The sequence below is a fragment of the Eutrigla gurnardus genome (genome assembly GCF_963514095.1).
Source record: "Eutrigla gurnardus genome assembly, chromosome: 12".
NCBI lineage: Eukaryota > Metazoa > Chordata > Actinopteri > Perciformes > Triglidae > Eutrigla > Eutrigla gurnardus.
The window spans coordinates 11,882,436-11,910,120 of NC_139926.1; the positions used below are offsets into that span (position 1 = coordinate 11,882,436).

Genomic DNA, 27,685 nt, shown 5'->3' on the forward strand with positions numbered 1-27,685 from the left:
TTTGTTCATTCAGCTTTTGCTTTATAGATTTCATAGGTGCTACCCTAATGTACGCACATTACAGATCACATCTACATGGTGACTTCAAGAGCCTATGCTGTAATAACAGCAAAGCAATGTTATTTTAAAACCAACTCAAACGTAGAGTGCTTATCTTTTGAAGGAAAGTTTTGAATTTCTTGTAATATAAAAACTACTCTTTGTGACCCGTTGCTCTCCTCATCAAAATAGCAGGACACTGACGACAGAGAGACAGTCCGGCAGCAGCTTTTACAACCGTAATCTACTTAATACCAAAGAATGCTGATTCAAGTTGATAAAAACTGTCTAATTCCTTTGATTTAGATCTGCCTTTTTCCCGTCACGTCTGTATAGGTCGGTCAAGCTGAGGCAGGACAACTGTAAAAGTAGTTTTGGACTACAGTTTGCTTGAAATTTCCTCATAATTCTCACTTCTCATACTACCTCATGCTTATTTGGAAATGTATAAGGAACCAGAAGATGCATTGTACCATTACCTAACTATTTTCCAAATATACATTAGTCACAGTGAGACTCAAAATCACAGGAAATATAAAACATGTGGCAACAGTTATTATCAGGGAACACAATTATTAGAAATAAGACACATTTGGTGTTTTGCCTTGGTCAAAGGAAGATAATTGTCTTGGAATGTTTTTGAAATACTTTAAAAAAAAAAAGTCCCAAATGCAACAGTAAAAATACACAAAAATACTGGATCTGGTGTGTGTGACTGTGCATGTTTCTAATGTTTGTTTGGGGGTCGGCAGGCTTGAGATAATAAAGCAGCAAGATTTGTGCTCTAACAGACTGATGTCAAAAATTCCTTGAATGAAGAAACTCCTTGTTTCTACAGAAGAAGAAAGGATCACAACCAACATAAAAGGTTGGACAGATCTTTAAAAAGGCAAAGAGGTTGGTGTAGAAAAGTCTTGTTAAGGCACTTAAATTTGGTGAGTGGAAAACCTTTAAAAAGGCACAGATCTGATGGAAATGTCTTCTTTTGATGAAAACCGGAGGAAGCTTCCTTCTTGAAATGATAGCGACGCTGTAAAGGCTCTCACTTCTTCATCCTCCTTTACTCATACTCGCCTCTTCTCTACTCTGTGGGGGTGAGAGCATCTGCAAGCAGCTCCGGCCTCAAGCATTCAATCGGACATTGGATATTCTGGAGAGCAGAGAAGGGCAAGAAGAGGTGGAAAGAGAGAAATTACGTTGTGATTAATAAGCAGGTGAGTCGATACGGGATCTTCAATTTGAACAAACAAAGTCCTATTCAAGTCAATTTATAGCGAGACACTGACCAGTTTGGCGAGAGCGTTTTCTCTGTACCGGTCGAAGACATCTGAATGAACAGGTTGAAGGAGGTCAGCTTCCATGTCAGTCTGTCCACCCGGCCTTCTGCAGTTCTCACAACGCCAGCCCTAGAGAGGGGAAGCCAGAGGTTGATGCACATTCCCAAACACAGTCTCACCACAAGGACTCCTGGATGCAGCTCTGATGGTAGCACACTTTTACTTTATCCCTGTTACACACCTGTTGTCCTCCATAGCAGGTACAGGTACAGATGGCGCCCAGGTATTCCTTCTGCCACTGGTTTCCCACCTGGTACATTTTCCCGTCATCATAACACGTCGACTCATCTGGAGGGTGAGAGTTACATATTAAAGAACAGAAAAGTTTTTAATTTGGTTTTCCCCATTAATTTCATAACAGATATAATGATAATTGCATATCTATGAGAAATGTTTGATGATTGAATTTGAAAGAAGAAATATACTGAACAGAATCTTAACTATTCTAGGTCTAATGGCGTGGGCCGGTCTATACTTACGGGGTTCACATTTGAATTCTCCCTTGCCATTGCCCAGGCAGGTACAGCTCATCATGTGACCGTTCTCAGCCTGGCGATCCCACTTCTCGCCGATGCGGTAGTTATTATTGTTGTCATGACACCACTCTGAAGGAGTCACAGCGAAAGAAAAGTTAAAGGGAGAGGCATCGTGAAATGGCAGAGACGGAAAGAGCGAAGGAGAACACGGAGGGAGGGGAGTGAAGTGAGAGAAGTTCCTTAGCAGCCAAACAACATTTCCAAAGGTGGAATATTCCTCTTCACACTGCAGATTAAGATTCACAGAAAAAACTAAAACACTGAAACAATTATACAACACAATCTGCAAAATACATTGTATTTCACACGATAAGTGACATTCTTTAAATCAGAGTCCCAGCGAGTCTTACTGGTTCCCAGTGAAATATACACATTGTCCCAGTAGGTACACACACAGAGACATACAGCCAGTGAAATTAGGTTGAACCTATAGCGAATGGATGGTGAACTCAGTCTTTGGTATTGTCGGGTTAGCTATACGGACAATACAAATGACTGAGACGGATGCTGGCCAGTTAGCTTCGTTAGCTTTCTGCTGTCTGTGAGGTTTTCACAGGTTACAGAGACAGAGCAGAGCAACATGGGCAGACTACAGCCGGACTCATACATCTTTAAGATGAATTCACAAAATAGTCATCTGAAAAATATGTAACACTATACGCAATCCTACAGATTCTGTGCTCAGGCTGCCCATGCCGTCATCGTATTACTGCACATAGAACTGTACAGGTCTATGGCTTTTGAACCGTAGCTAAAAGGAATTCATGAAGTGTATGAAGTCTTTTCAGTTTTGTCTGTTATATATCGATTTCCACTTATAAATTCCTTTTGAGTAAACCGCATGGAATCATTGAATTTCCAATTCCATGGTGTATTGCCGGTGATGTTTGCAAAGCATGCTGGGATGGGGTTATTAAGCCACTCACTGGATGAATCACACCTAAAATGGCCACTGCCCAGCCCCAGGCAGCGGCACCACAGCTTGAAGCCCGTCTCAGACATGCGCTCCCACTCGGAGCCCACCTCGTGGTAGGTCTGTGTGAACGTGTCATAGCACACATCCCGGTTGCTGGTAATAGGGACGTCACCTGGAACTAAGGCACGGAGATGAAAACATAAGTTTAGAATAGAACCAACCAATAGGTTTACCTTAACAAAAGACATGAGATACACACAATATGCTCCATGGTTTGATTTAAATGTCACATTTATCATATTGTTCATATACAAACACTGTTAAACACATTTCAGTGTCTACATCCAACTACTATTCATAGTTGTGTGTGATTAACTCATCTTTGTGTATACATGAGCTCTATAGGAGTGCTTTTTAAACATTACTGGGGTGAGAGAGAGAGAATACTGTACCGGCATTCCCAACGGTTACGAGTTCCTCCAAAACCTTTTCCTTAGACCCGCCCCTCATGGCCTCTACTACCACGTTATAGGAGGCTCCGGATGTCAATCCAATCAATGTGGCACTGTTGGAGGTGCCAGGAAGACGCATCTATATGAAGGAAGAGAAGGTTAATGCGTGGTCCCTTAACATCTCCAGTAAGTGTGTGTGTGTGTGTGTGTGTGTGTGTGTGTGTACCTGAAAGCCTCTTTCCTCCAGGTCTGTAGGATTACACGACACCTCATATTCTGAAGTATGTGGGACACCAGACCAGGAGATGGTCGTGATCGTCTGTGCTTCTTGAGGCAACTCTGTTTCATTGTCAGGGAACCCAAACGCCAGACCTGGTAGGGGACCCTCACTGACCTACAGGATCACAGAGTACAGTACAGAGATAATGTGAACTGTTTAACTATATTTTCATGTGGCCCGTTGTTTGTTATCAGCTGCAGTCCTGAACTAAAGTTTATAGAAATCTAAATGATAGTGGATTAATATAACATTTCAACTGTGGATATCATGAGAGCACATTTACAGATAATTTAAGTCTCACACACCTTGACCAAGGGCACTCTGTTTCCATCAGGGCCTGCTACAGGAATATAGATCAGAGGCTCTCTGAGAGTGGGTCTCTGGCCTTCTCTGGGTCCACCGAAGGGGCCGTGAAGTCCGTTATTGGGTCCTAGGCTCTGGTACTCAGTATAGATGTGCTGGCCCTGCTGGCCTGGTTGGTTCTGGCCGCTAGTACCAGCCAAGTGAACTTGGTTGGTGTCAAAACTAGACACAGAAAAAAGATTTATGAGGAAAGAACAATAACAGGAGAAGAGAACAGGAGCATTTATGAAAAAAGAGAACAGTATTAAGATCAGAAACACGCTGCTTCAGATCACTGGACACGAGTTTAACGTGTTTTTGGGCTCGCATTTGTGTTCTGAATCTATTATTTCAGTATAATTATGCAGGTTTTTACATCTTGTCATTGAAGGACTCTGGAACATCCAGGATGTCAGTCGTAGGTCGGTGACGAACAGGAAGCTGAGGCAGCTCGGGGACCAACAGCTGGTGATCTGGAGCTGGCTCTGTTGGACAAGAGACATTTGTATGCACGTTGTTACAAGCAAGCAAAGGCAGAATACGATCCCTCTACATGTTACAATAATGAATGATGATATCTAGTTTATAGGATCATTTTAGGTGGATTTCATCCAAATGGGACGTTTTTCTCTGAATGGTTTTCTGAAGTTTTCTTATGATCATATTATTATCAAACACAGAATATTTGTCGTTTGAGATACCTCCAGCTGTTAAGTTGCAGCCCATTTTTGAGTATTGACAATCTGCCTGAGAATACTCAAGTGTAGATTTTCCCTTGAGGGCTTTTTCACATCTCATCATCAGTGTAGTATGTAGTATAGAAGAACAGAAAAGACAGCCAGCAGGGGGCAGCACAGTATGGCTCTCAAACAGCATTTTTGTATATGTGCCAATTATTACCATTTACTTGGACAGCAAAACAAGTGCTGTTATGGCTTAAATGTCTGATGTAGTTAAAAACAAGTTAAAGGGGAAAAAAACTAAGTGTCTGTAAGAGAAGGTATTCTTACAACAATCATGACAAAGAAGCATAATTAGACAAACCTCATTACCTCACCTAATTAGTGCAATTCTTGGCATATTCCTGAAAGTGGGTTTAACAACAGCCCATAAAGGTGTATTTTATAGTGTAAATGTTTCTTTTGTGGGAAGACTTAATAGCAGTTAGCGTTATTATTCTCCAGTTGGATGCAATACGTCAGAATATCATAATCTAAGCACACAGGTTTGTAGAGGCCATGCAGGCCAGCAGGTGGACGATGGGTGTACTTACGAGTTCTGGCTTTGCCCACCAGAGCTGTGCTTCTCAAAGCATTTTGCAGCGCCACAATCTTAATAACATACTCCGTTCCTGGTTTCAGACCTGTGGCCAAACACAACAAATACACAAAAAGCTATGAACATTTGTCATTTTCCACATTCTGTAAACAATCCATTTGTACATATGTATGTTCTGTTTACAGTAAATCTCTTGCTCCACACTCACCATTGATAATTGCGTAGCTCTGGCTTGCGTGTGGTCTCGGGATAAGCTCTCGGGGCAAACCCCCGGCCTCCTCGTAGGTTACGTAATACCCGGTAACCCCTGGACTGCGTGATGACTCCCAGGTGAAAGAGATGCTGTTAGGGTTCAGGGAGGTAAAGCGGATGCTGGTGGGCGGGATGACCACCGGTTTGGCTGCAAGAGACAAACAAGTAGATACTCGTAAAAAAAACTCAACTAGATGTCATTTTGTGCACTCGTACTAACTGCACCTAATACTGAAACATAACAGAGCGTCTGCAAATTACCTAAACACAATATGTTATATCCACAAATCATAGTGAATCTGAAAATATGACATTTTTTTATTATTATTATTTTTATCATGTCATTAGATCAAGTTGCTGTCAACTTAATTTTCCAAATACTGGAATGTATTGCATTGTATTATCTTTTGTTGTTACAAACATTGTTACAATCATTATAGTACATATTTCTTCCCAACATTTCACACTCAAAGTAATGCACTGCTCATATCGGACACTGTAGGGTGGAGATGAATGGTTACCTGTGGTGGCCGTGAGAGTGAGAGGTGCGCTGCGTCCGTTCCCTTTCAGCGTGTAGAGGTTGATCTTGTAAGTAGTGCCTGGCTCTAGACCTAAAGTGAAGACACAGTGACAGCTTAGTGAGGTGTTGTGTGCTTTTGTGAAGTAATACTAGGTGTCTGATGTTATGATTGAATAATAGTATATTATATACAATATTCTGTGGGTATACATGTACAGTCTCATATTTGGGTACCTGTAATAGAGAATGAGCGCGAGTCGGGACCAATGGTCCTTTGAATGGGTATGTAGCCTGAAGAGGAGGTGGTGGGAGTGGCCTCAACCAGGAAGCCAGAGATGGTATCAGTCTTGGAGCGCCAGGTGAGTGTGATGGAAGAGTCGTTAACATCAGAGATACGTACACGGCGAGGGGGGCTGATATCTGGTGGTAGACAAGGAAAGAAAAGAGGAAGGATAAGTCAGAGGATGTATAGGTTTTAAGTTACCATCTCCCTGTTTTCATACATCAAAACAAATAAATTCATTTGGCAATTTATGACTTCCAAACTCACTCTCCAGGGTAGTGACCTCTTCTTGGACTGCCCTGCTGGTCAAGGAGTTTTTCAAGGCATAAACATTGACTTCATAGGTAGTTGCAACCTAAGGGAGATGGAGAAAAAGAGACTTCAGTTTCTCACAGTGTTGTACAGTCTTCACAGGACTGAATTTAAATTTTAAGTCCATTTTCATACATTGATAAGTGGAAACACATCTGTATCTAAAAAGGTAGGAAAACAACCTTAAAACTAGTTTAAAATTGGCTGTTAGTGTAGAAGGTCAGGGTATGCTTAAAGGCCACATTGTTACAGCATTACATAACGTCTCTTTATGAGACAAGAACAAACCTAAACAGAACGGTCATTCATCCTAAGTCACAGAGCCACACTCACCATGAGTCCAGAGATGTGTGCCTGTGTGGCGTCTGGGGCCAAGTTGATCTCCTTGGTCGGGCCACTCTTGTTCTTTGGGTTCACCACCACACGGTAGCCTGTGAGGCCCGTTAGGCCAGTGAGTCGGTTTTCCTGACCAGGCACAGCCCAGTTCATGGTAAAAGAGGTCGGGCTAACCTGGGAGAACTTGAGGTTGGTGGGGGGTGAGATGGCTGGGGGGAGGGGCAGAAAATAAAATAAGGGTTAAGGTACAATACTCCCATTTTTCACCTGAAATATGTAACACCTAGAACTCATCTCCCACAGTACCTGTAGCTTGTATCCCGACCAGCGGTGTGCTGTCTGTATCATCATGCACAGCGATGACCTTCACTGTGTATTCAGTCCCAGGTTGCAGCCCGTATATAATAGTAGACTCAGCATCTCCTCGCGGAGCAGGTCGCAGCTCTCTCTCACCCTCCTCTGGACTTGAATACAAGACGCGGTAAGATGTGACAATGCCCTCGGGACTATCCCAGGTGATCCGCAGAGAGGTGGAGTCGATGTCTGAGAAGGTCAAGTCCTTGGGACGGTCTACATCTGAAGAGGTGACGAGAGCAGAGTGAAGGGTAACAAGGTAGCGGGGTTAGAGAAGTAGGGGGGGAGGTCAGGAGATTGTTCTTCAATTTGGCAAACGATATCTCACAAATATCTGTCTAGAAAGTGTAATAAAACCTTACTTGTTAAAGCGTTCACCACCACTGGAGAGCTCTCTCCATCTTGTCCAAGAGCATACACACTCAGTACGTACTCTACCGTGGGCATCAGTCCTGAGAAAGTAATCTCTGTCTGGTCTGGACGAGAGAAGGAAAAGGACACGAAAGTCATTAAACTGAGAGACCAGAAAAAATCTAATCAACACTACATGATGAGGTGTTTGGTCAAGCATCATACCTGGAGCCACCACCTCAGTGAAAGACTGTCCCAGTCCATTTCTGGGGACCCCAGTCACCCGGTATCCCTTAATAGGGCCCTGGGCAGGGCTCCACTTCACTGTGACACTGTTGTCATTCAAGTCCATCACCTCCATTTGAGAGGGAGAGTCGACACCTAGGAGAGGAGGATGGAGAGATGAAGAGGAGAATGGCTGTGAGTGGATATTTGAGGAGGTAGGGCAATCCCAAATAACTGGTGACTGTGTCTTGTGTACCTGTCTTGTGCAAGACATAGATTGGCGTGCTGGAAGCGGGGCTATCTCCTCTACCAGTCACAGCGTAGACAGTGACGGTGTACTCGGTGCCAGGCTTCAGGTTAGTGATCGTGGCAGTGGACTGAGAGCCGGGCACTGTGAACTCCTTCGGGTTACTATGACCTCCTGGATAAAGAAGGATAAATGTTTGAGAAACAAATAATTAGAAAAAGAAAAAGAAGAAAAAAGTGCATCTTCAACCATTTATTTCTAGCTCACCAGACTCTCCATGAGTGATCCTGTAGTAGCGCACAGTGACAGGTGGGGAGTCCCAGCGGACGGTGATGCTGGTGGGGGTGGAGTCCAGCACTTCAAGGTCTGTGGGAGCATCAGAGACTGGAGACGGAGACAAGAGCCAGAATTTTAATAAAATGATGGTGATGATAACATGGTAATTAACTGGAGGAAATGTAGTATTAAATCAGGATTTCATACTGGTCTTCTGTGTCCCACTGAGCGGCAGGCTCTCCTGGGACCCGCTCACGGCATAGATGTTGACCAAGTAATCGGTGTCTGCGGTAAGTCCGGTCAGGGTGAAGTGGTTCCTGGATGGGGGCAGCCTCTCGTCCTTGGCCCTCCCACCGCTGGCCATCTGGTGGCGGATACGGTAACCGGTGATTTTACTCTGGGGAGCCAGCCAGTGGATGGTAAAGGAGTTGGTGAAGATCTCAGAGAAACGTAGGCCGACTGGTGAATCCAGAGCTGAAGAAAGTTGGGAGATACACCAAGGTCATTTTATTGCATCTGTGCCCTAAAAAAAGACATTTTTAACACCCTTTCCTGGACCGATTTAACACCGTTAAAGGAGATCGTGTTAGAGTCACCTGTGTTCTGGGTGCCGACGAGGGGCGAGCTCTCTCTCTGCTCATACACACACACCACGCTCACCAGATACTCGGTGTTAGGCAGCAAGTCTGTGGACAGCGAAAAAAGACATGAATACAAATGCAGCCGTTTGTGTGTCGTTTTGTGTTCCTCGTTTTTGCCGTGACTTACTCCTCAGCACCACGCTGTTATCCCTGCCTCCTGCGCTGGTTTCTGTCATGTCATCTTCATCATCGATGGGGTGATACCTGAATAATGAACACACCAACAGAGATGAGTCATTTGTCTTAGTGTTCAGAACAAAAAAAAAAAAAATGAAATGGTTTCTTCTCATACCTGATGAGGAAGCTGTTTATGTCAGCGGGGTTGGGGACCTGGGGAGCGACCCACGTGACTTCCATGCTGTCTGGCCCAACCTGGCCGAAGCCCAGATCAGTGGGTGCTGGCACAGCTGTGGAAAGGAGAGAGCTTGATTCAGAATCTATTCAAAAGGTGCATTTATACAATGTGTGTGTGTGTGTGTGTGTGTGTGTGTGTGTGTGTGTGTGTGTGTGTGTGTGTGTGTGTGTGTGTGTGTGTGTGTGTGTGTCTTCTATCTGAAGTTTTACAGGATCTTAAAAGTGAGAGAACAAGCAGTGTTTGCATTGGGGGGCAAAATGAGCCTCAGCGTGATTAAACGGCCCAACTAAAACCAGATGGTCCTCACATACACACATAGAATTATTAAACTGACAACACAGCATGTTGTGCAATTACATCAGCAACGTAAAACCTTTGCTTTGAAGAGCAATGCTTTGGGTTAATAAGAACCTTGTTGCATTACATAACCAAGGAGGCACACTGTGATTTGCGGCGCCCCTCGCTGGCAACTGAACTCACACTATCCGCCTACAGGATATTTGTAATAACATTCATGTATGTACTGTTCATGATACTAGTCGCAAAGGAAGTGTTTTTGGTTCAGCGGATCTTACCGGTCTGCTGAGTGATTGTGTTGGGCTCGCTCTCGCCACTCTCCGTCACGGTGATCACGCTAATGTCATAGTCGATACCAGGTTCCAGTCCGTAGACGGTGTATTGGCCGGTCGTCGGCAGAACCAGGTCTTCAAAGATGGGTACACTCTCGCCGGCGGCCACCACCGTGATCCTGTAGCCGGTGACGGCCGTGGTGTTGAACGGAGACCAGCGGAGGCTGATGGTGGTGTCGCTCACGTCCCTGAAGGTGAGGTCCGTCAGCTTTGGGACTTCTGGGTAGGTGGAGAAGAGGATCGGAGGGAAAGAGTGTAGGGGAGAACAAAGAGAAGGAGAGAACAGAAACACCGGACACGAGGTGGAAGTGAAGGGGTTGGACACAAGGGGCCAGAAAGAGGAAATGAACAGATAAAAAGAGGGAAGCAGTGGTCAGGGAAAGCAATGAAAACTGTCTGCTTCCACTGGGGTGAGATATTCAATATATCTCATCAATGGAAGAGCCAATGCAAGGCTAGTATATATTACCATTTAGTGAGGTTTCATATGTTATTCAATGAAGCCAGTCCATTGAAAATCCGTAATATATACAGAGGCAATACAGCATTAGTGTTTTGGATGGTCCTTCAGCTGCTGGTGCTAAGTTAGAGCAGTGATGCTAACAGAACAGTGCTAGCACTAGTATTGGTTAAAATGTTGAAAGCTACTGTGTCGTTTTAACAGATTCACTTTCAACATAATGTTAATTTTAAAATGGGGAGATGTTGTTCTTACCTGTTTACACAAAAGTTTCCCTAGCAAAAATTATCAGGGGAATCAGGCCAGCCTCCTTGTAATTCTGCTTCATTTGGCTTTTCCCATGTACAATATCCATACCTCATGGTCGCAAAAAAACCCCATTAAAACCCTAAGATCGTGAGCTGTCCTCTCACTCACCTGGTGTAATGGTAGTTGATATGGGAGTGCTCTCCATATCATCCTTAACAGTGAAAACACTGACGTTGTATTCCACTCCAGGACTGAGATTCTCCAGGGTGCAGGAGTTCTGACCCGACTCCACAAACTCCTCCAGGCTGTTTCCCTGCTGGCCATTGGTGGGAGTGCATGTCACTCTGTACCCGGTGATGTCTGAGAGAAAGAGAGAAACGGAGAGGACATGGGAAATGAGAGGAGGACAAAATAAAGCCTCAACGAGGAATAAGGATGGTGAAATTTAAAATATGGTGTTTCAATTAACTTTTGAAAATGTCACAGCGAAGAATTGTTTAAATCAAATGAGATGAGCAATGTGTTAAGGGACTGTAGCTCACCGACGACAAAATAAATGAACAAAAGGAGAGCAATCAATCAACTTCATCAAAAAAGACATAAAAGAGGCCTAGTATTAGGCTTTGGGATTGCTTATTTCTAGTATTCAGTGTGACTAAATCCTTTTTTGTATTCAAGCACACCTGGGTATGTAGGTGTGTGTGTGTGTGTGTGTGTGTGTGTGTGTGTGTGTGTGTGTGTGTGTGTGTGTGTGTGTGTGTGTGTACCTGGAGTACTGGCCCCGTTCCATTGGACTGTGAGCTCTCCGGTGCCGGGGTTAGACTCTAGGTTGAGATCAGTAGGAGGAGACAGAGCTGGAGATGAAGAGGAAAAAGAGGCGTCAGATGAAAAGAACAGTGTAAAAACATACATAAAGAAAATACATTGGGGGCACAAAGAAAACAGCAAGTAATAAAAGGATGACTCATTGGTTTCATCTTACGTGTGACAACGCGGCGTGTGACTGCGTTTCCCTGCACGTGGCCGTTTAAAACTGGCTGGACGCTGTAGGTGTACTCCACTCCCGGAGTCAGGCCAGAAACGTAAATACTTCCCGAGTCAGAGGTCACATCTCTGGGGGCTTCTCCGCCCTGACTGGGACGTACTGTCAACTGAAAGACAAATGCACACGGTCTCAGAGAGACGGCAGAGAGCGAGACATGGAGCGGGGGTACAGGAGGGAAAGGTCAGAGGTCACTGTTTTCCCAAGAAAATGGAAGCCAGCAGCACACTCATCTCTGGTGTGACATATTCGGACCAATGAGATTTAAACCCTGAGGTCGGTAGTTCCCATGTTATCCAACTCCAATGGGACAGGAAACCAAGAATAATATGGAATATGCTTTCCATAGCGAAGGGAAGGAAACACTTTGCATCTTAAGACAATGACATAATCCAGTTGTTCATTTTGAGGAATAGAATGAGAAACAACGGAGTATATACCTTGTATCCAATGTGAGGAACTGGAGTCCAGGAGATGATAATGGAGGTATCGGTCACATCGGTGCTGAATTGAGGAGCGTTGCCCATTGGCGGGACTACAAACACACAGAGAGTAAACATGCAAACAGATACTTGATGAATATTCCATCAGTCCAACCCTAACCTAAACTCTGAGAGCAGAACTCATTTGGACATGCATTGGACACTCACGCGTGGTAAATACAGAGGCCTCTCCTTCGCTCAGCGTATTGTCTTGCTCTGCGTGCAGCGTGGCGGTGTACTCCGTGTCAGGCTTCAGGTTGAGGAGGGTGTACTGAGGAAGGCGGGCCGGCAGGCGCAGCTGCTTGGGGTTCGAGCCCTCAACGGTGAGGAAGAGACGGTAGCCAGTGATTTTGGCACGGGGGGCGTACCACAACATCACCGCGCTGTCCTCGGTCACGTTGATGAAATGGATATCTGTGGGAGCATCAGGCTCTAAAAGGAGACATCGATCAACACCGTTAGGTTGTGAGGACTGTACTAGTTTCACATGTTTTAGCTCATCTATAAAAACTGCATCGTATATCCGCTTCAGTCACACTCACTAGTGGTCTGCTCCCCGATAAGTGGCAAGCTTTCCTCTCCGTTGTGAATGGCGTAGACGTTGAAGCGGTACAGGGTTCCAGGCTGCAGGTGCGACACTTCGATGTAAGAGTTTTGACTGACGGGCAGAGTCATCTCCCTGTGCGGAGAACCAGAGTCATCCACAGGGACGGCGGTGAGCCGGTAGCCCGAGACATGGCTGGCTGGGCCGGACCACGTCAGAACGATTTTTTTATCGGACACCTCGAAGAACTGCAGGTCTGTTGGAGAAGAAACTTCTTCTGTTGACAGGAGAGAAAAAACACATCCAATCATTCAAATGTTTATTTAGTATCTATTAAGATGACCACCAATAATAAGTGGCGAGTGCAGCTTAAACAACGTAACAGCAGTCTTTGACCATTTGCCATAGTGTACACACACAGAGGGGATTCACTAGTCCGTCCCAAGATGGCAGCACACACTCCCAGTTTTAACTAGGTCATGTATCGTTAGTCCATCACAGAGACAAACAGGCACACATTTACACAAACGCACACTTTTCCAACATCTGCTCAGCTGGCCCCAACAGCATGTTCGACCTGGCAGACTGAAAAGTTTTACATAACTCCAGTCAAGCATACTAGGAGGACAACAGCTGTGAACTCGGTGACTTTACTTGATCCAAAAATGGTATTCACTTTGCCCGACACTATTTATCACTCTGTCTCACTGCGTCGCAAAAAAACCTGACTCAGGAGTTCAACCGTGCCAAAAAACACATTGGTCCACTTTGTCTCACATGTAAGTCTTTTACCTGGCAATGGATCTCCAGCAGTGTTGACCTGGAAGAAGATAGGCTCACTCTCCAAGCTGTCCTCCACAGCGTAGATACTGATGTTGTACAACTTCCCGGGGAAAAGGTCACTCAGAGTCACAGACGTGGATGTATCCGGGAGGGTCAGTTCCGTGCTTTCACCTTCTTCTGATGGCGTGTAAACGACACGATAGCCTGCATGGAGAAACAGACCGGACATTGTTGCTACGCCACAAATTAGCAACAGAATCATGGCGACAGGTTTTGGCTGTGACAGAACATACCAGTGATGGGAGCCAGTGGTTTATCCCAGCTGATCACAATGGACGTTTCTTCCACCGCATCCACTTCATGCTTAACAGGAGCATCCGGGGCTTTGGAAGGAATGGGGTGTAGGAAAATTAAAACCACTGCTTTTTTTTTTTCTTGATTTAAAGTACCTGGAACATGAGATTCAAGACAACATTACAGTCTAGCAGCTGACATTTTTGTGAGAAAGGGAAAGAATATGAGAGAGGAGAGACGGGAATAGAAAATGGGAGAGTGTGTGTGTGTGTGTGTGTGTGTGTGTGTGTGTGTGTGTGTGTGTGTGTGTGTGTGTGTGTGTGTGTGTGTGTGTGTGTGCGCGCCTACTAACCAGTGGTTTGTGAAGTAGAAAGAATGAGGTTGTCCTCTCCGCCATCTGTAACCTCATAGACGTTAACCGTGTACTTCCTCCCAGGAAGAAGCTCATTAATGTTCACTGAGGTAGCTGTATGGGGCAGGTCTGACGGGGCAAAAGATGATTGGTTTAACACATTGGTTTTTATACATCAAAAGTATGTTTAAAGCAGCCAAATAAAGACCTTTTAAGAGGACTCTGTATGGGCAAAATACAATACATCATGTTTGCCACCATCCATACAAAACCCTACTACATATTTGTGTATGTATTTATGTATATATGTACTTACCTAGCACCAGGGGTTGTCCAGTTCCCTGTCCCTGCTCACTGAGCTCATACTCTACTCTAAAACCAGAAACTGTGTCGGAGGCAGAAACCCAGGAGATGACAAAGCTGCTGGAGGTAATTTCGGTCACCGACTCGGAGATGTCGACCACAGCCGTCGGTTGGATGGTCTCGCCTTGTGATGTCGCCACTACAGGAGAAACGAAGAATGACGGAGATGGAAAATGAGTGTTGGCTACTTGCTGCCTCGGAGATCACAAATGTTTACCCTGCCAGGGAGGGAGAAAAACGTTAACTCGCAGTGAGGAGTTCTCGATGTAGTTACAGTTGAACCACAATTTAAAAAAGAGAGAATAAACGATTGCCATTTCATGACGGTGCAGCACATTTCCACAGCCATGTGTCCAATATAATATTTTACATTTGGTATGCAGAATAAAATATCTAGGCCAAATAAACTGCCAGCGTTGTTGGTTAAACAGTGAAGCGGCAACTAAGCCAGCCCTGAGATCCGTCAACTGCCTGGACTCACATGATCCATAATTGGTGGTGAAGTCAAAGCGTGTGATCTCCTGGCGTCCAAAGTGCAACACGCTGATTAGCTGACCCTCGTAGGTGATGCCCGGCTTCAGACCAGAGATGGTGTAGGAGTTCAGATGGCCAGGGATCATCACCTCTCTCCATGGGTTATTAGTGTTTTTCTGTAAAGAGGTGATAAACCATGATGCAGTGAAGCGATGAGCAAAACGAGGCGCTTTGTTAACTGGGAGTCTTAAAACTCACCACTCTCCATTTGAGGATGTACTGGGTGATGTGTGCAGATTGTGGGGCATTCCACTGAATAGGGTGGGAGTTGGGCTGGTTTCCAGATTCGGTTATGATCACCTGGACGGGACGAGTACCGCCTGAGAGAGAAAGTACAAAGACAAGAGGGCTGAGCAGTGATACAGATGTCACTACCTGTTGTACAGACATCAGTAGGAGATATTGTGCACAGATTTAATAGACAGCAGAAGACATTTTCAATGTTCACACATCGTAGTTCAACCTTAACTTTCTACAGCCTGAGAACTTTCCGACACTTGCAGTTTTACATAACGCATCTCAAAAGTGAGAGAGTGAGTGTGCAACAGTCTTTTCCTGAACAGAACACAGAAAGCGTGAGGGGAAAGTAGCACCTCCCTGGGAGATTCCAGCCCAGATTTCAACAGCTGGAGGGGAGAAGGCTTTTTTTTCTACTTTTTCCCTTCTCTGTAACCTTCTTTGTTTCATCATGTTTTCTAACCGTCCCTACGCTCTTGGACTCATTCTGTTGCAGGAATAGTTCATTTGTAAAAGAGTGGAAAGAGATAAGTATACTGAAACAAGAAAAATAGTTGGAAGCACTGAAGACGCGTGAGAAAACGCTACAACCAAGCTGATAACAAGAAACGATGGAATTGATTGTGCTGTATAAGCCTCTTTCAGATCTCTCACAGCACGCCAACATGTGTTTTGTGTCATTACTACATCTGACAGCACACTAGATAAACTTTGGTTCTTTATTGCCAAAATTGTGGTCCGGGCTAAAGTGTATCAATTTACCAGACAATGCCCGGAACATACAAGTGGAATTGAAAGAAGGCTCAGCGGCGAAAGAAACATGATATCAGCAGAAGCTAAAGCACCGACTGGTTTGGGAAATGAACCAAAGGGTATCACGTCGTCTTTAATGTAAACAGAAGTCATGTGGCGAGCAGACCCCTGACATAACGCTGTGCTGATAGGAACTGGTAGCTTCTATAAAGAACTGAGGTTTTCTAACCACTTTTCCAAATAGCAGACCTGTAATCAAAGTTTCTGAGCAAGTGGCTCGGTTAACCAGAAGTTGCTAGCAGATACACAAACCTCAAAAACAATCTGGGACCAATTACTGCCTATTACAGACCCACAGGCCACTGGCGGGGGTAAGGGTTACGTAGTATCAGATGTGGGACGCAAAGGAAAACGGATGCACACTTGCAGTGGATGCAGTGCACGTACAAACACACACACACACACAGCATCACGTGCACACATCTGTGTAACGTACAAGCACAGGCACCCACACTCCCACCCCTTTACATTACGCACAGACACAACATTCATTCTTGATACAGACAGATGCGAGGCAAAGTGGTGATAAGGAGCACAGTAAAAGGGAAGTAAGGCTAAGAGTCATCCTAACAATGAGAAAGATTAAAGATTAAATTGCACTCCAGACAGGGAGCGATAAATACAGACGGCATTTTTGCTTTTAGAAGATCGTATCAACGTGGTGCTAAATCCGAAACTTGTGAAAACCCTTATAAAATCCTTCACTTGGGTTTTCCATTTTTACCTTTTATGGTGTTTTCCCCAGTGAGCCAACTGACTTGGAGTCAGGATTTGCCTCTTGCTGCCCTTAAATCTTAGCATGCTGGATTCTGTGTGCCTCAGCGTATACACACACACACATCCACATAGCAAGTTCACAGCTGGTTGCTATTATAGCTGCTGACAGAGGAATAGTGCTCTACATTTTGCATCTCCCGTCAACCTGCTTCACACACAGCAAACACGTAATAGTTCAAATGTTCCTCTACGTAGGAATTGTTGAACCTAAAGTTTCCATTAGCACAGCTTCACGGCTTCACTCATTTTTCTACACTGTTATAGCAAATGCATACCATTCTACCAAGCTATCATACTGCACATCACTATTTTAAGACTTAGGGGGACCGAAAGGGAGCACCGTTGTTTTATTCAGCGATGCCATATCAGAAGGCAAAGAACGTGGTCAGTTGTAATGACAAACAGGGCAGAATAATAACAAGCAAAAAGCCTGTGAAGGGACACAGACATGTACAGAAGGGAACTGTGAGAGCAGTTGGGGTTTTTGTTGTTAGTTGTTGTTCAGTGATGCCGTCTAGCCAAGCTTGGTTTCAAGTCAGCAGGAATTAGGTAACCTTACCATCAAGGCACCACACTGTTGTGTAATGAAGCATGCCTTTATTCTAAATGATGCTGGCTAAGTGCTTCAACTCTAAGACATGAGGTTCAATTTAAAGTGATTGGTAAAATCCACAAAATTGAAAACTGTTGTTCAACAGACTTTAAATATGTGCATGTGGTAGACGCGGGTGTGTAGGGGGGTATAGACACACACACACACACACACACACACGCGTGCACAATGTTGTGTTTGGTACAGCTGTGGCAACAGCACAGGGAATGTACCACATGCCGGCAAGAACAAAGGCTCCGAGTAGGTGGGGGGGTTATCTGTAAAAGAGGAAATCACACCCCCTCCCATCTCTGTCTGTTTCACATCAAAGTCAAGGGCCTCGTTTTCAAGGTGATTTAAACAAATAGATTTCGCTGCAGGAGTCGGAGCATAATTTGTAAAGTTAGCTCATATTACCATATCACTGAGCAAATCTTTACCAAGGATTCAATACCCATTTCACAGCTAGTGTTAACATGTTGTCCATTCTTCATCCTGTACAGCAGAATACATATAGGGATCAACCTAGCCATGCTATTAAAAGACCCGAACATTCAACAACTTACTTACACTAAAATGATAAACATCTCTGAAAAAGGTGACCAGGTATAAAAAGATGAACGGATGAAATCTCTGACAGTTGACAAATGTATATGGTCTTACAGTATATACACAGTATCAGTACAATGTTGAACCTTGAAGTATTTAACACCTTACCAGGATAGGACTGCTGGGGCTCGCAGCTGAGCTCTCCAATGCCGTTGCCATAGCAATAGCACTTGTACATGATCCCTTGGATGACTTTATCCCACGACTCTCCAATCTTATAGAAGGCTCTCGTCTCCGGCTCCTGGCACTGATCTGAGGGCAGAGTCACACACAGTCAGGTGATGTAACAGAGACCACTGACGAGAGTTCTAACACTGTTCACCTCATATCTTCTTTTTTTTTTTTTTTTTTTACAAGTCAGGGCCTGCAGTTGCCTTAAATTAATAACATTTTCAACAAGCACTGCACATGAAAGTGGTGTGGAAGTGACAAAAACACATAAATATAGAGAATTTATCAAACATATTAGCAATTGCTAACTGAATTTGGTCCATTAAATCACATTTGCGTGTTGGTGCAGGCCGTAACCTTAAACATGGTAAACTCACCAACGGCATCACACTTCCAGCGGCCACGCCCCTGTCCAAAGCAGGTGCAGTTCATCGTGTAGCCCTCCTCATGTTGTTTGGTGAAGGTTTGGTTCACCTCATAGGTCAGACTATCCACAATGCACTGGTCTGCAAACAGACAAACACAAACATTGAGGGAAGAATTTGAAAAAAAAAACTAGACTTCTGACTCTAGTGTGTTGCAGGTGCAACTGAAGCCCCATAAAGTGCAGGTGTGCGGCCTCACTTTAAGCCTTTTGGCAGGTGAGTGCTCATAATCACCTGTGACCTTTCACCTCTTCTAGCTCAGGCTATTCTCATATTACTCTCTAATTACTCTGCCATACAAGTAGACAAAAAACTCACAACACGACAGCAACTCTCAGACACACCTTTGAGCTGGGAGTACGCAACACAACTCCATTCTCCTCGGCCATTGCCAACGCAGGTACATCGCATCATGTGACCCAGAACGTCGTGCCGTTTGTCCCACTGGTCTCCCACGCGGTACATCACCCCTTCAGTGGTCGTACACACTTCTTCGTGATCTGGAACGCATAGAAGATCAGACACCGTTACAAAAGCACATGCTAACAGGTTGTGAGCTGGATTCATTTAGTCTCTAACTCCAGTTTGGGATTCAGGGAAAAACAAAAAACACAAATTTATATAGAATTTGATTTGAAAAAAACACAAACCAAACCACGCTAAATAACCAGATGTACAGGAACACGTCCGAACACATCGTGAACGTTTATAGTGACAAAAGCAGTGCAACCGTCAGAGAGATAAAAACAGACACCAGCACACTATGATGAATGATCCACCCAAGAGATCACTGATTCTACCCTCCAATTACACAAGGCTGTGGAGGAAACAACCACCACAGAACACCTGTATCCATAGAAACAGAAAGGATTTCCCTGGATTGAAAGCCAGAAACAGCTGTCTCATGTCCTTGTGTGCATAAATGGCTGTGTTCACCATATGTTGTCCAGTAATTAAAAAGGGGGAGTCGTTTTTATACAGGAAAGATAGAAAGTGTGTTAAGGTGGGTGGTATCGGCAGACACCTGCATCTATGTATGTGTTGGTGTGTGCAAGGGGGGGGAGGGGAATGTGCTAATGGATATTTTAGTGCAGATTCCAACCTCTTCCGTGAGTGCTGACTCGTCTCTAAATTACATGAAGCACAGCAGCAGAACTTACAAGAAAGCCCTCAGGTCTAAAATGGTGGCATTAACAAGCATTTATTGTTGGAACACGAGTCGGTTGCATGAATCCGAATGCTTCCACGTTGGTGCCGTAGAGCTGGAGGAGCACACAAAGCATGCATGCCCACATACATATCTGTCTAACTCTCCATATAGGGTGGGGCGGTGGAGATAAAGGGCAGACCTTCTGTCTTGGAGCCCAGCCCAAACTGTTCTATGCCAGGCAGAATCTGCACCAGAGCCAGACCATCTGGTCCCTGGAAGTAAAGATTATTTGGTCTTAGTTTGGTGGCTATGCACTGTGGCTTGGGGCAAACAAAAACATGGGCTGGAGTTTTTTAGGACATGGTACAGAATATTAAAGTACATGGGCGGTGGTTTGAAATCTGTAACGGCCAGGCCTAATTTATGAAGTGGAGTTATCGTAAAATATGTATATATGTCAGAAATGAGGCATTCTGGTCTAAAATTATTTTATTTAATACGAATACCGTTCGATCTTATATTCCTTAAAGCCGTAGTCAATTAAAATACATGTTTTTACGACTTGTGTTACAACATTCCAGCCCAGTATTATGTTCAATGTTCAGAGCTTGTGCTGGGTTGTGTTTAAAATAATGTTTCACCCGTTCCTCTCTAATTCTGTTATAGCTGATGATCTGGTGCTGGTGTTAATAATTGTTCTCCAGGCATGGAAATTCTTTAGCCCTGCTTCAATCTGTTCCCGTTACACGTCTATGGTCGGAAAAGTCTTTGGCATCAACTTAATTATCTCTTTAAAACTAGTCACTTTCTCAGGGTAATTGAAGTGCTGGTTTAATGACTCTCAAAGAGGCCATTTAAAAACTTAACTGGCTGTCTGGACACTGCATTGCAGCAAACAGCCCAGGAAGCTACGACAAGGTTCTGGTTTTCTAGAAACTTCCGGCACGGTTTTGAAGAGGCACTGATATACAAGTAATTATGGTCATGTTTTTGAGTGTTATTGAGGTGGAGAGAAAACTGTGGATCTAATAATGTAACTGGTCCAGTTTGCATAAAAGGTGGTTGAGACCGTGTGCCTCTTCCCAGATCACTGCCACAGGTGGAGCAGAAGGGGCTCCAGACTATTACTATTCTTTAAACACCGCCATTAACATCTCAACTACCATGTTTGTTTTGACAATCCCCGTGAAGCCATTAATGTCAATATCAAAGACCCCCTGCTGCTTTGATTGCTGGGCCGAGTTTAACAGAGACAACCCGCTCCGACACTGGCTAAAAGGGCATGAACCCGTTTCTCCCCCCTCTTTAAATCTTGACAGGGTGTCGTTAACAACGGGGTGTCGGCCCAAAGGTGGAAGCATTGAAGTAGGCCTATAAAAAGGAATTCTGAAGAAAATTATAGCTTTAAAGAAAAGAAAAAAACAACTTGAAATCAGTACAATCATTATCTCATCCCTTGCCGTGTACTTGTTAAGTTCATCATAAAAAAGCACAAGGATTCCTGTTTTATAAGCTGCCTACATGCACGCGTGCCAACAGAACCCTTCGACTGAAGAGCAGGGTTAAACTTAAAGTTGGAACTTCTTAAAAAGGATTGCCTATCTGTCTCGCCACACTGAAAAGAAAATACACAGTAGATAAGTTTTCATGGGATCAAATAAAGCCAGCCCTCCATTTTTCTTAGAATTCAAAGGCTTCTTTATCTCAGATGAGTCTTGTAGATACATCGCACCATCCACATTTTACAGGCCGCCGTACACATGACTGCTCTTCTAGCTATCGTCTACTTTGATGTCGACAGAAGCTTGAAGTATGTTTTGTTTGAATTGGAGCTTCCTTCTTACCCATATGTGGATATTGTTCGACGGTCTCACTACATGTTTCACATCGTGTACCGACCCGAGATAACCATCAGTGTTCCTCTACTATCACGTTTAAAGGCTAGCTAATCTTGGACGTTCACAGCGATACCACAGTCAACTTTGTGGTGTAGACATTAACATGCTGATATCTAAATAAGTCTATTTTTTATTTTGTATGGCATGTTGGTATCATCATTACCATTCCATTACTCCTTCACAGACGTTAGAGAAGTGTTCCAGCCTCTTTTGTTACCCACAGAGACCTAATTGTCACCTATACAACAACACATCTCTCACCAGCCTTCACTGCAATGTGCATTTGGCTATGCTGGAAATAAAAAAGGTGTAAATTAGATTTTCACTCTGATAATAGCTTTTATGTAAATGAAACAAGGCTAACCATCTAATCTTTTCATCAGTGAAGAATGGTCTGCATACAAAGGCCATGTTAACTTGTTGATTCAGACTGGGCGGAGATACATTTCACTTAAGACTGGGAGGGACATCGCAATTAGCCGTGCTAATCGCATTATTGGCCCCTACGGCTAGCAAACATTACTGATTTGCCAACAAATATTGTGAAGCTGGTGTGTGAGAAAAAGAGCTTGACAAGACATTTGAGTATCACACCACTTCAAACAGCAGCTCCACCCCCAGCCCCAACATTTGGAGTCACTTTGTCCCCTCTTCCTTTAGATCAATCACACACATGCTAACACAAACACATATATAGACTTACCAGCCATAGGACAGAACCCGAAACGCTGTTCTGCATCATAGTCTGTTGTGGTGCCGCACCACTTCATGCCGTCTCTACGACCATCAGCAGTACAGTCGGTGTAGTTTCGGCCATTATAGAGGTAGGGGAACTGGCAGAGAGCATTGTGAGAATTCCCGCCGCGTGTTGCCACAATTACTGTCCAAAGAAAAACAGAAAATAGTTATCACTATGCGTTATCAATATCCAAACCCCAATATAACTCCTATTTGATATAAATATATGTGCAGATGCTTTTGAGACACTACCAGGGTTTTGTTGTCAACCAGTCAGCCAGACTAGCCTGTAAATTGATTTTACTCATTGATATTACAGTATTCACACACCTTACTGTTCTGAGTCATATTTAAAAACAACGTGTCAACGCCAAATTGTTTTTATACCTCACAGACAACCTTAATGGTACTTTTGAAAACGTGCATACTTTAGCGGTTTGAGCTAACGTTTCGCTTCACAATCAAGCTAACTCTCAGCGCTGAAAATACTCAAATACTAATTTTAAGGTGTTACTTAAGGTGTTATGCTGCACATATATCTTTCTGAACAGCAAAAACACACTCGCTATTTCAAAAGGTCAAAATGATAACAGAAGGTGTAAAAGAAAGTTAACTTAGGCTAAGCACATTTTCCTGCACAAGCAATTGTTCGTCCCGTGTTTACTACCAATGTCACATCAAAATCCTGCCTTTGATCATATTCAACTCGTCTGCTCACCATTCTTCTCGGTACAGAAAGAATATTTCTGTTCCGCCTCAAAGTCTGAGGCGGTGGAACACCAGAGCTGTCCATCACTGCGTCCATCGGAGATACAAGAGTGGTAGGTCTTCCCCTTGTAGACGAAGGGAAACACACAGGGCTGTCCTCCAGAGTTGCCGCCGTACACTGGGGAGGGTCCATCTGTGTGAAGACGGGTACAAGCATGAATACAGTATATATGACTTTACATGTAACAACATAAATGCATCTACAACATCATCACCTCACTTTCACATAATGCGTTATGTCTCTAAACATCTCAACTCCACAGGGAGCTTGTTGCACTCCAGTAGCTGAGGGTCTTATAAAAATGATGGCCACTGTGTAAAATGCCAAAGGAATGTCTCTTACCCCACTGTTCACAGCTGACTCCGATGCCAAGACAGGTACAAATCATCTGCTGGGTCCCCTGGCTCTTCATCCAGCGCTGGCCGATGAAGTAGGAAAGTCCAGCATCGGCCCGACAGGGTCCCTCCTGGGGAAGCTCAGGCACAGTGGCAGGCTGGTAGACTGCAGGCTGGATGTTGGTGATCACACGAGAGCCGGTGCCTGGAATGTGACATTGGATCCAGGTCAGGGGTCATATCACATGCACATTTCCCAGATGAATAGTTTACCTGTTAAATGGTGATTTCTTTGCTAAAACATACAACACGACAAAAGAATAAACATCTTTGAACACGCAACTGTGACTGGAGTCAATGTCTGTCTATGCATGACGTCAGCTGAAAAAATATGTAGCTTTGTATCTTCACAACCAGCATATGTTGCTGTCTCACACCCAATAATCGCTTCAAACCACTTCAAACGCACTTCTCCCACTAACTTCCCATGTTTCATTTCTCCCCCCTTCCCCATCTCTCCTTCTCATGCAACCATGGTCACGAGTTACAAGACACGTCTTTCTCACTTCAACACTTGTCACTCCTTATCTCTCCCTCCTCCCAGCATCTGACTCTGGTATACATTCCTCTCTCCACGCAGAGAGGGACGTTAAAGAAGGGTCAGGGACATGATCATTCATTTCTCACCCAGGCCAGTGGTGTGAAGTGAAGCATGTCGCTCGCACTTCCACTCCCCTCGGCCGTTCCCGGTGCACAGACACTGGAGCGTATGTCCTCGGGCGTCCGTCTTGGTCCAGGTGTCTCCGATGCGGTAAGAGGTCAAAGTGTCCTGGTCGTTACAGCGATCTAGGAAAGAAGTACATGAGAGGGATTAGAAATAGATGGAATATTTGAGACAGTAATGTTGCCCTTTGGGATGGAAAACATTGTGAAACGTTTTGCAATAATGTGCGCATGTTTTAAAGTCTGCAGCGATTCTGCGGGGAGTAATTCCTCCTGGCCACCAGCTGTTTTCTTGTTTGTGCCTTGTTGATGACTTGAACACATGAATTATTATATATTGATAACCCCCATTGCGAAAGCATCCAAGGCCACCCTGAAGTCTTGCATGCGACAGCAAACCAACTGGGAATAACATTATTATTCAGCCGTTACATCAGCCAGCATCATTAAGGATGCAAGTAATGTTCCTAATTGGAAACACAACTGGTAGACATTTCCTTCACAGCCTGTTAAAATCGTCCGACAAATCTTAAGATACCATGTTTGCCTTCAGCTCTGCCAGTAAGGCTAGGGAGAGTGGCGTTCCACGAGGATTAAGCCGCCGTGTGTATTGACACATGTGACTTGTTCTATAACGGCAGCACTTCAGCAGCATTTAATTTAATTTTCTGCTTGTGTGCTGCTTTTAACGACCCACTTTATCTGTTTTCCAACAAGTAGAGTTACATTTACACACAAAGAGATATCTTAAAAACCAATTAAAGAAAGCAATGTTGGATTATTGCAGTGATGCTCTGTCCCATACAGTTTACCTACAGTGGCAGGAAAAAGGGAAAAAAAGGGACACAAATTGGGGCGATGAAAGTTTTAAAGATAGAACAAAGAAATGGTTTCTCACTTCTGGAGGTGCATGTGATGCGTCCGCTTCCCTCTCCCAGACAAGTGCAGTCCACCACCATCCATCCCTGGTACGGCTTCTCCCACGTCTCCCCAACAACATAAGATGTCCCGGCCGAGTTGTCATAGCAACGTTCAGCTGCAGGAAAACCAGGAAACGCGTGAGCTGAATCGACTAAAAACTTTTTTCCTCCACTAATCAAACCTAAACTCTAAATACAAAAATACCCTAAAATGAAATTGATTCGTTAACTGACTGTAAACCATAAGATAATGAATAATAACGCATAATAATAGAGTTAATCATCCCCAATTTTCCAGCAAAAGAAATCCCACCAGGTAAGTACAGTGGTCCGTTAGTCAGCGGCTGTCTGAATGACTCACCGACAGGCTTGCAGGTCCACTCTCCTTTGCCGTTACCCAGACAGACACACTCCAACATGTAGCCTCCCGTCTCATGGGGTCTCCTCCAGGTGTCACCGATCTTGTATGAATCCCCACCCTCATGACAGCGGTCTGTGTGGACGGAAGGAAAAGGAGGTCAATGTGTGTGTTTGCAAAGAAAGAAAGCAAAGGGAGAGAAATACACACTCAGACATTTCTGCCATTATCCAACCACCCAGTTAACTGCTAACAGCTGCACAGCACCAGTTGCTAATCAGCTGTGGAGAATACGGAGATCAACCCAGTTTACTGACGTCAGTCTGGCAACCAGGATATAGACAGAAACACTTGGGCAAGGGTGTGTGGTCTGGGGTTTGAACGCTTGATGGCAGCGGGGCAGGAATTCATAGAAAAACACACACAAAACCGCACACTTACTGGCGATGGTGCAGCTGATCTTGCCCCTCCCTGATCCGATACAGGTACAGTCCCAGATCATGCCGTCCTTGGGTCTCTCATAGGTTTCTCCGACAGTGTAGTACTGCTCGTTGATCTTATCGTGGCACCTTTCTTCTGCTACAGGAAGAAAACGACGGGAAACGGGTGTGGTTTATGAAAAGATGAATGAAATTAAGACACAGTTTTAAATATTAATAATTAAAAGTAGATCAATACACACAAACTAACCTTCAGGTTTGCTTTTACACTTGATGCCAGCGACTCCATGGCAGGTACAGACCAGAGTGCTGCCCAAATATGGCCGTTCCCACTGGTCATTAAGACCGTAGAACTGACCGCCCTCTAAACAACCATCTGAGGGGGAGAACACAACTGATGAGATTTTGGTACACAGGCAGCAGGAGGTAAAATCAAACGCACCACGTCCCGTTGCTCCGACACTCAAACACACACAGCGTAAAAGGGAAAATGTGAGGAAGAGAGAAAACACACTCCACCCTCACACACCCACAAACACTGTACCTGCTTACTGTGTCTTTTTCCCCCCAGAGTGGAAAGACAAATGAAGCCACTGGAAAACTATCTGACACAACTACAAATCACATAAACCAGTTGTATGGTTCAAAGACAAACACTTTCTTTTGTATGGACCTACCAAAATAAGCAACGCCTGGAATAAACATTTGATTGTGGGACAAACCTCCACCCATGCCTGTGAAATTGACCCTGGATGTGTTAACTTGACTTCAAAGGCCCCCGGGGGGGGGGGAGCCGGGTAATAAATCAGTTTCACAGAGTGGAGAATTAGATCCACCTTTACTCTCACTCTCTCCCCCACCAGGCATGTTCTTTGTTCACATCTCATGACTTCACATGCCAACAGCATCTCTCTTTTTCTTTTTTTTCTTTAAGTTTAATATTGAAGCCTATTGTTTCCTGTCTCTCTGAAGCTTTGAAGCTTCCACACACTGTTGGAATCGAGGAGATCAGAAAAGCTGTTGGAGTTCAGGTTAATCTAGTGACTCCAAGATCAGAAGGTAGCTACTGATCAGCCTTCCACAACGCATTACCTCATCTATGCCCAGTAGTTTTAATTGCAGAAAAAAAAACAATAATAATAAAATCCTTCTTCAGGAGTCAGGACCTGGAAAGATGCGTCACTTATAGACTTTACAGCGTTCTGCCTTAACAACGAACATCCAAATCACATGATCAAAATGAACTGTAACTTCGCAATTTACCCTCAAAAATCCCTAAAGTGACCCCCGGTGGGATAAGAAGAACTTTACTGCAACACCAAATCCGTCTAGTGACAGATAACTTAATAACTCTTACCCTGAGAGACGGAGGGGACTTGATGCTGCTGCTGCTGCGCTTGTCGCCGGCCCCTGAGCGTCCCTTTGGGCATGCAGTTCACCGCGCTCCCGATGCAGAGCGCCACCAGCACCCTGGCTATGGTGCCGCCGGACATAGTGGTTTTTAAACGACGCGTTTACAGGTGCTCCCTTGGTTTTTAGTTCACCGGCGACGGAGAGAAGTCGCTTCCAGTGCAGCTCTTATTATTTGGATTTTTTTCCCCCCTGCCGCGCACCAAACCCTCCTCCCAGATCAGTCCGCTCCTCTCCGGTCTGCGGCCACAGAGTG

General features: G+C 44.4%; 1 protein-coding gene across 1 annotated transcript; it reads right to left on the reverse strand.

Moving 5' to 3' along the window:
- Positions 1-717: 717 nt before the first annotated feature.
- On the reverse strand, positions 718-27,685 carry fn1a (fibronectin 1a). Its single transcript, XM_084022291.1, has 49 exons — positions 27,377-27,685; positions 26,270-26,395; positions 26,021-26,158; positions 25,583-25,714; positions 25,200-25,337; positions 24,266-24,424; positions 23,586-23,783; positions 23,193-23,375; positions 22,440-22,616; positions 19,033-19,188; positions 18,641-18,769; positions 18,201-18,344; positions 15,263-15,384; positions 15,012-15,180; positions 14,484-14,669; positions 14,168-14,296; positions 13,815-13,904; positions 13,531-13,725; positions 12,737-13,015; positions 12,363-12,626; positions 12,153-12,247; positions 11,653-11,821; positions 11,438-11,524; positions 10,839-11,030; positions 9,908-10,180; positions 9,270-9,384; positions 9,105-9,181; positions 8,933-9,022; positions 8,544-8,810; positions 8,328-8,444; positions 8,070-8,234; positions 7,814-7,969; positions 7,600-7,713; positions 7,190-7,459; positions 6,881-7,092; positions 6,503-6,590; positions 6,187-6,372; positions 5,954-6,043; positions 5,389-5,580; positions 5,176-5,265; positions 4,279-4,387; positions 3,866-4,085; positions 3,507-3,674; positions 3,281-3,419; positions 2,839-3,006; positions 1,856-1,981; positions 1,558-1,664; positions 1,326-1,445; positions 718-1,189 (listed from the first exon to the last, which is right to left on the reverse strand). The coding sequence occupies exons 1-49, from the start codon at positions 27,510-27,512 to the stop codon at positions 1,121-1,123; spliced, it is 7,521 nt and encodes a 2,506-aa protein (XP_083878417.1). The 5' UTR covers positions 27,513-27,685; the 3' UTR covers positions 718-1,120.

Excerpts from the sequence above, each read along its gene's own strand:
- fn1a (XM_084022291.1), bottom strand. The coding sequence starts at position 27,512 with ATGTCCGGCGGCACCATAGCCAGGGTGCTGGTGGCGCTCTGCATCGGG. Across the intron at positions 13,016-13,530 it reads TGCTGGAGATCCATTGCCAG|AAGAAGTTTCTTCTCCAACA; the intron begins GTAAAAGACTTA and ends TCCTGTCAACAG. Across the intron at positions 5,266-5,388 it reads GAGCTACGCAATTATCAATG|GTCTGAAACCAGGAACGGAG; the intron begins GTGAGTGTGGAG and ends GTTTGGCCACAG.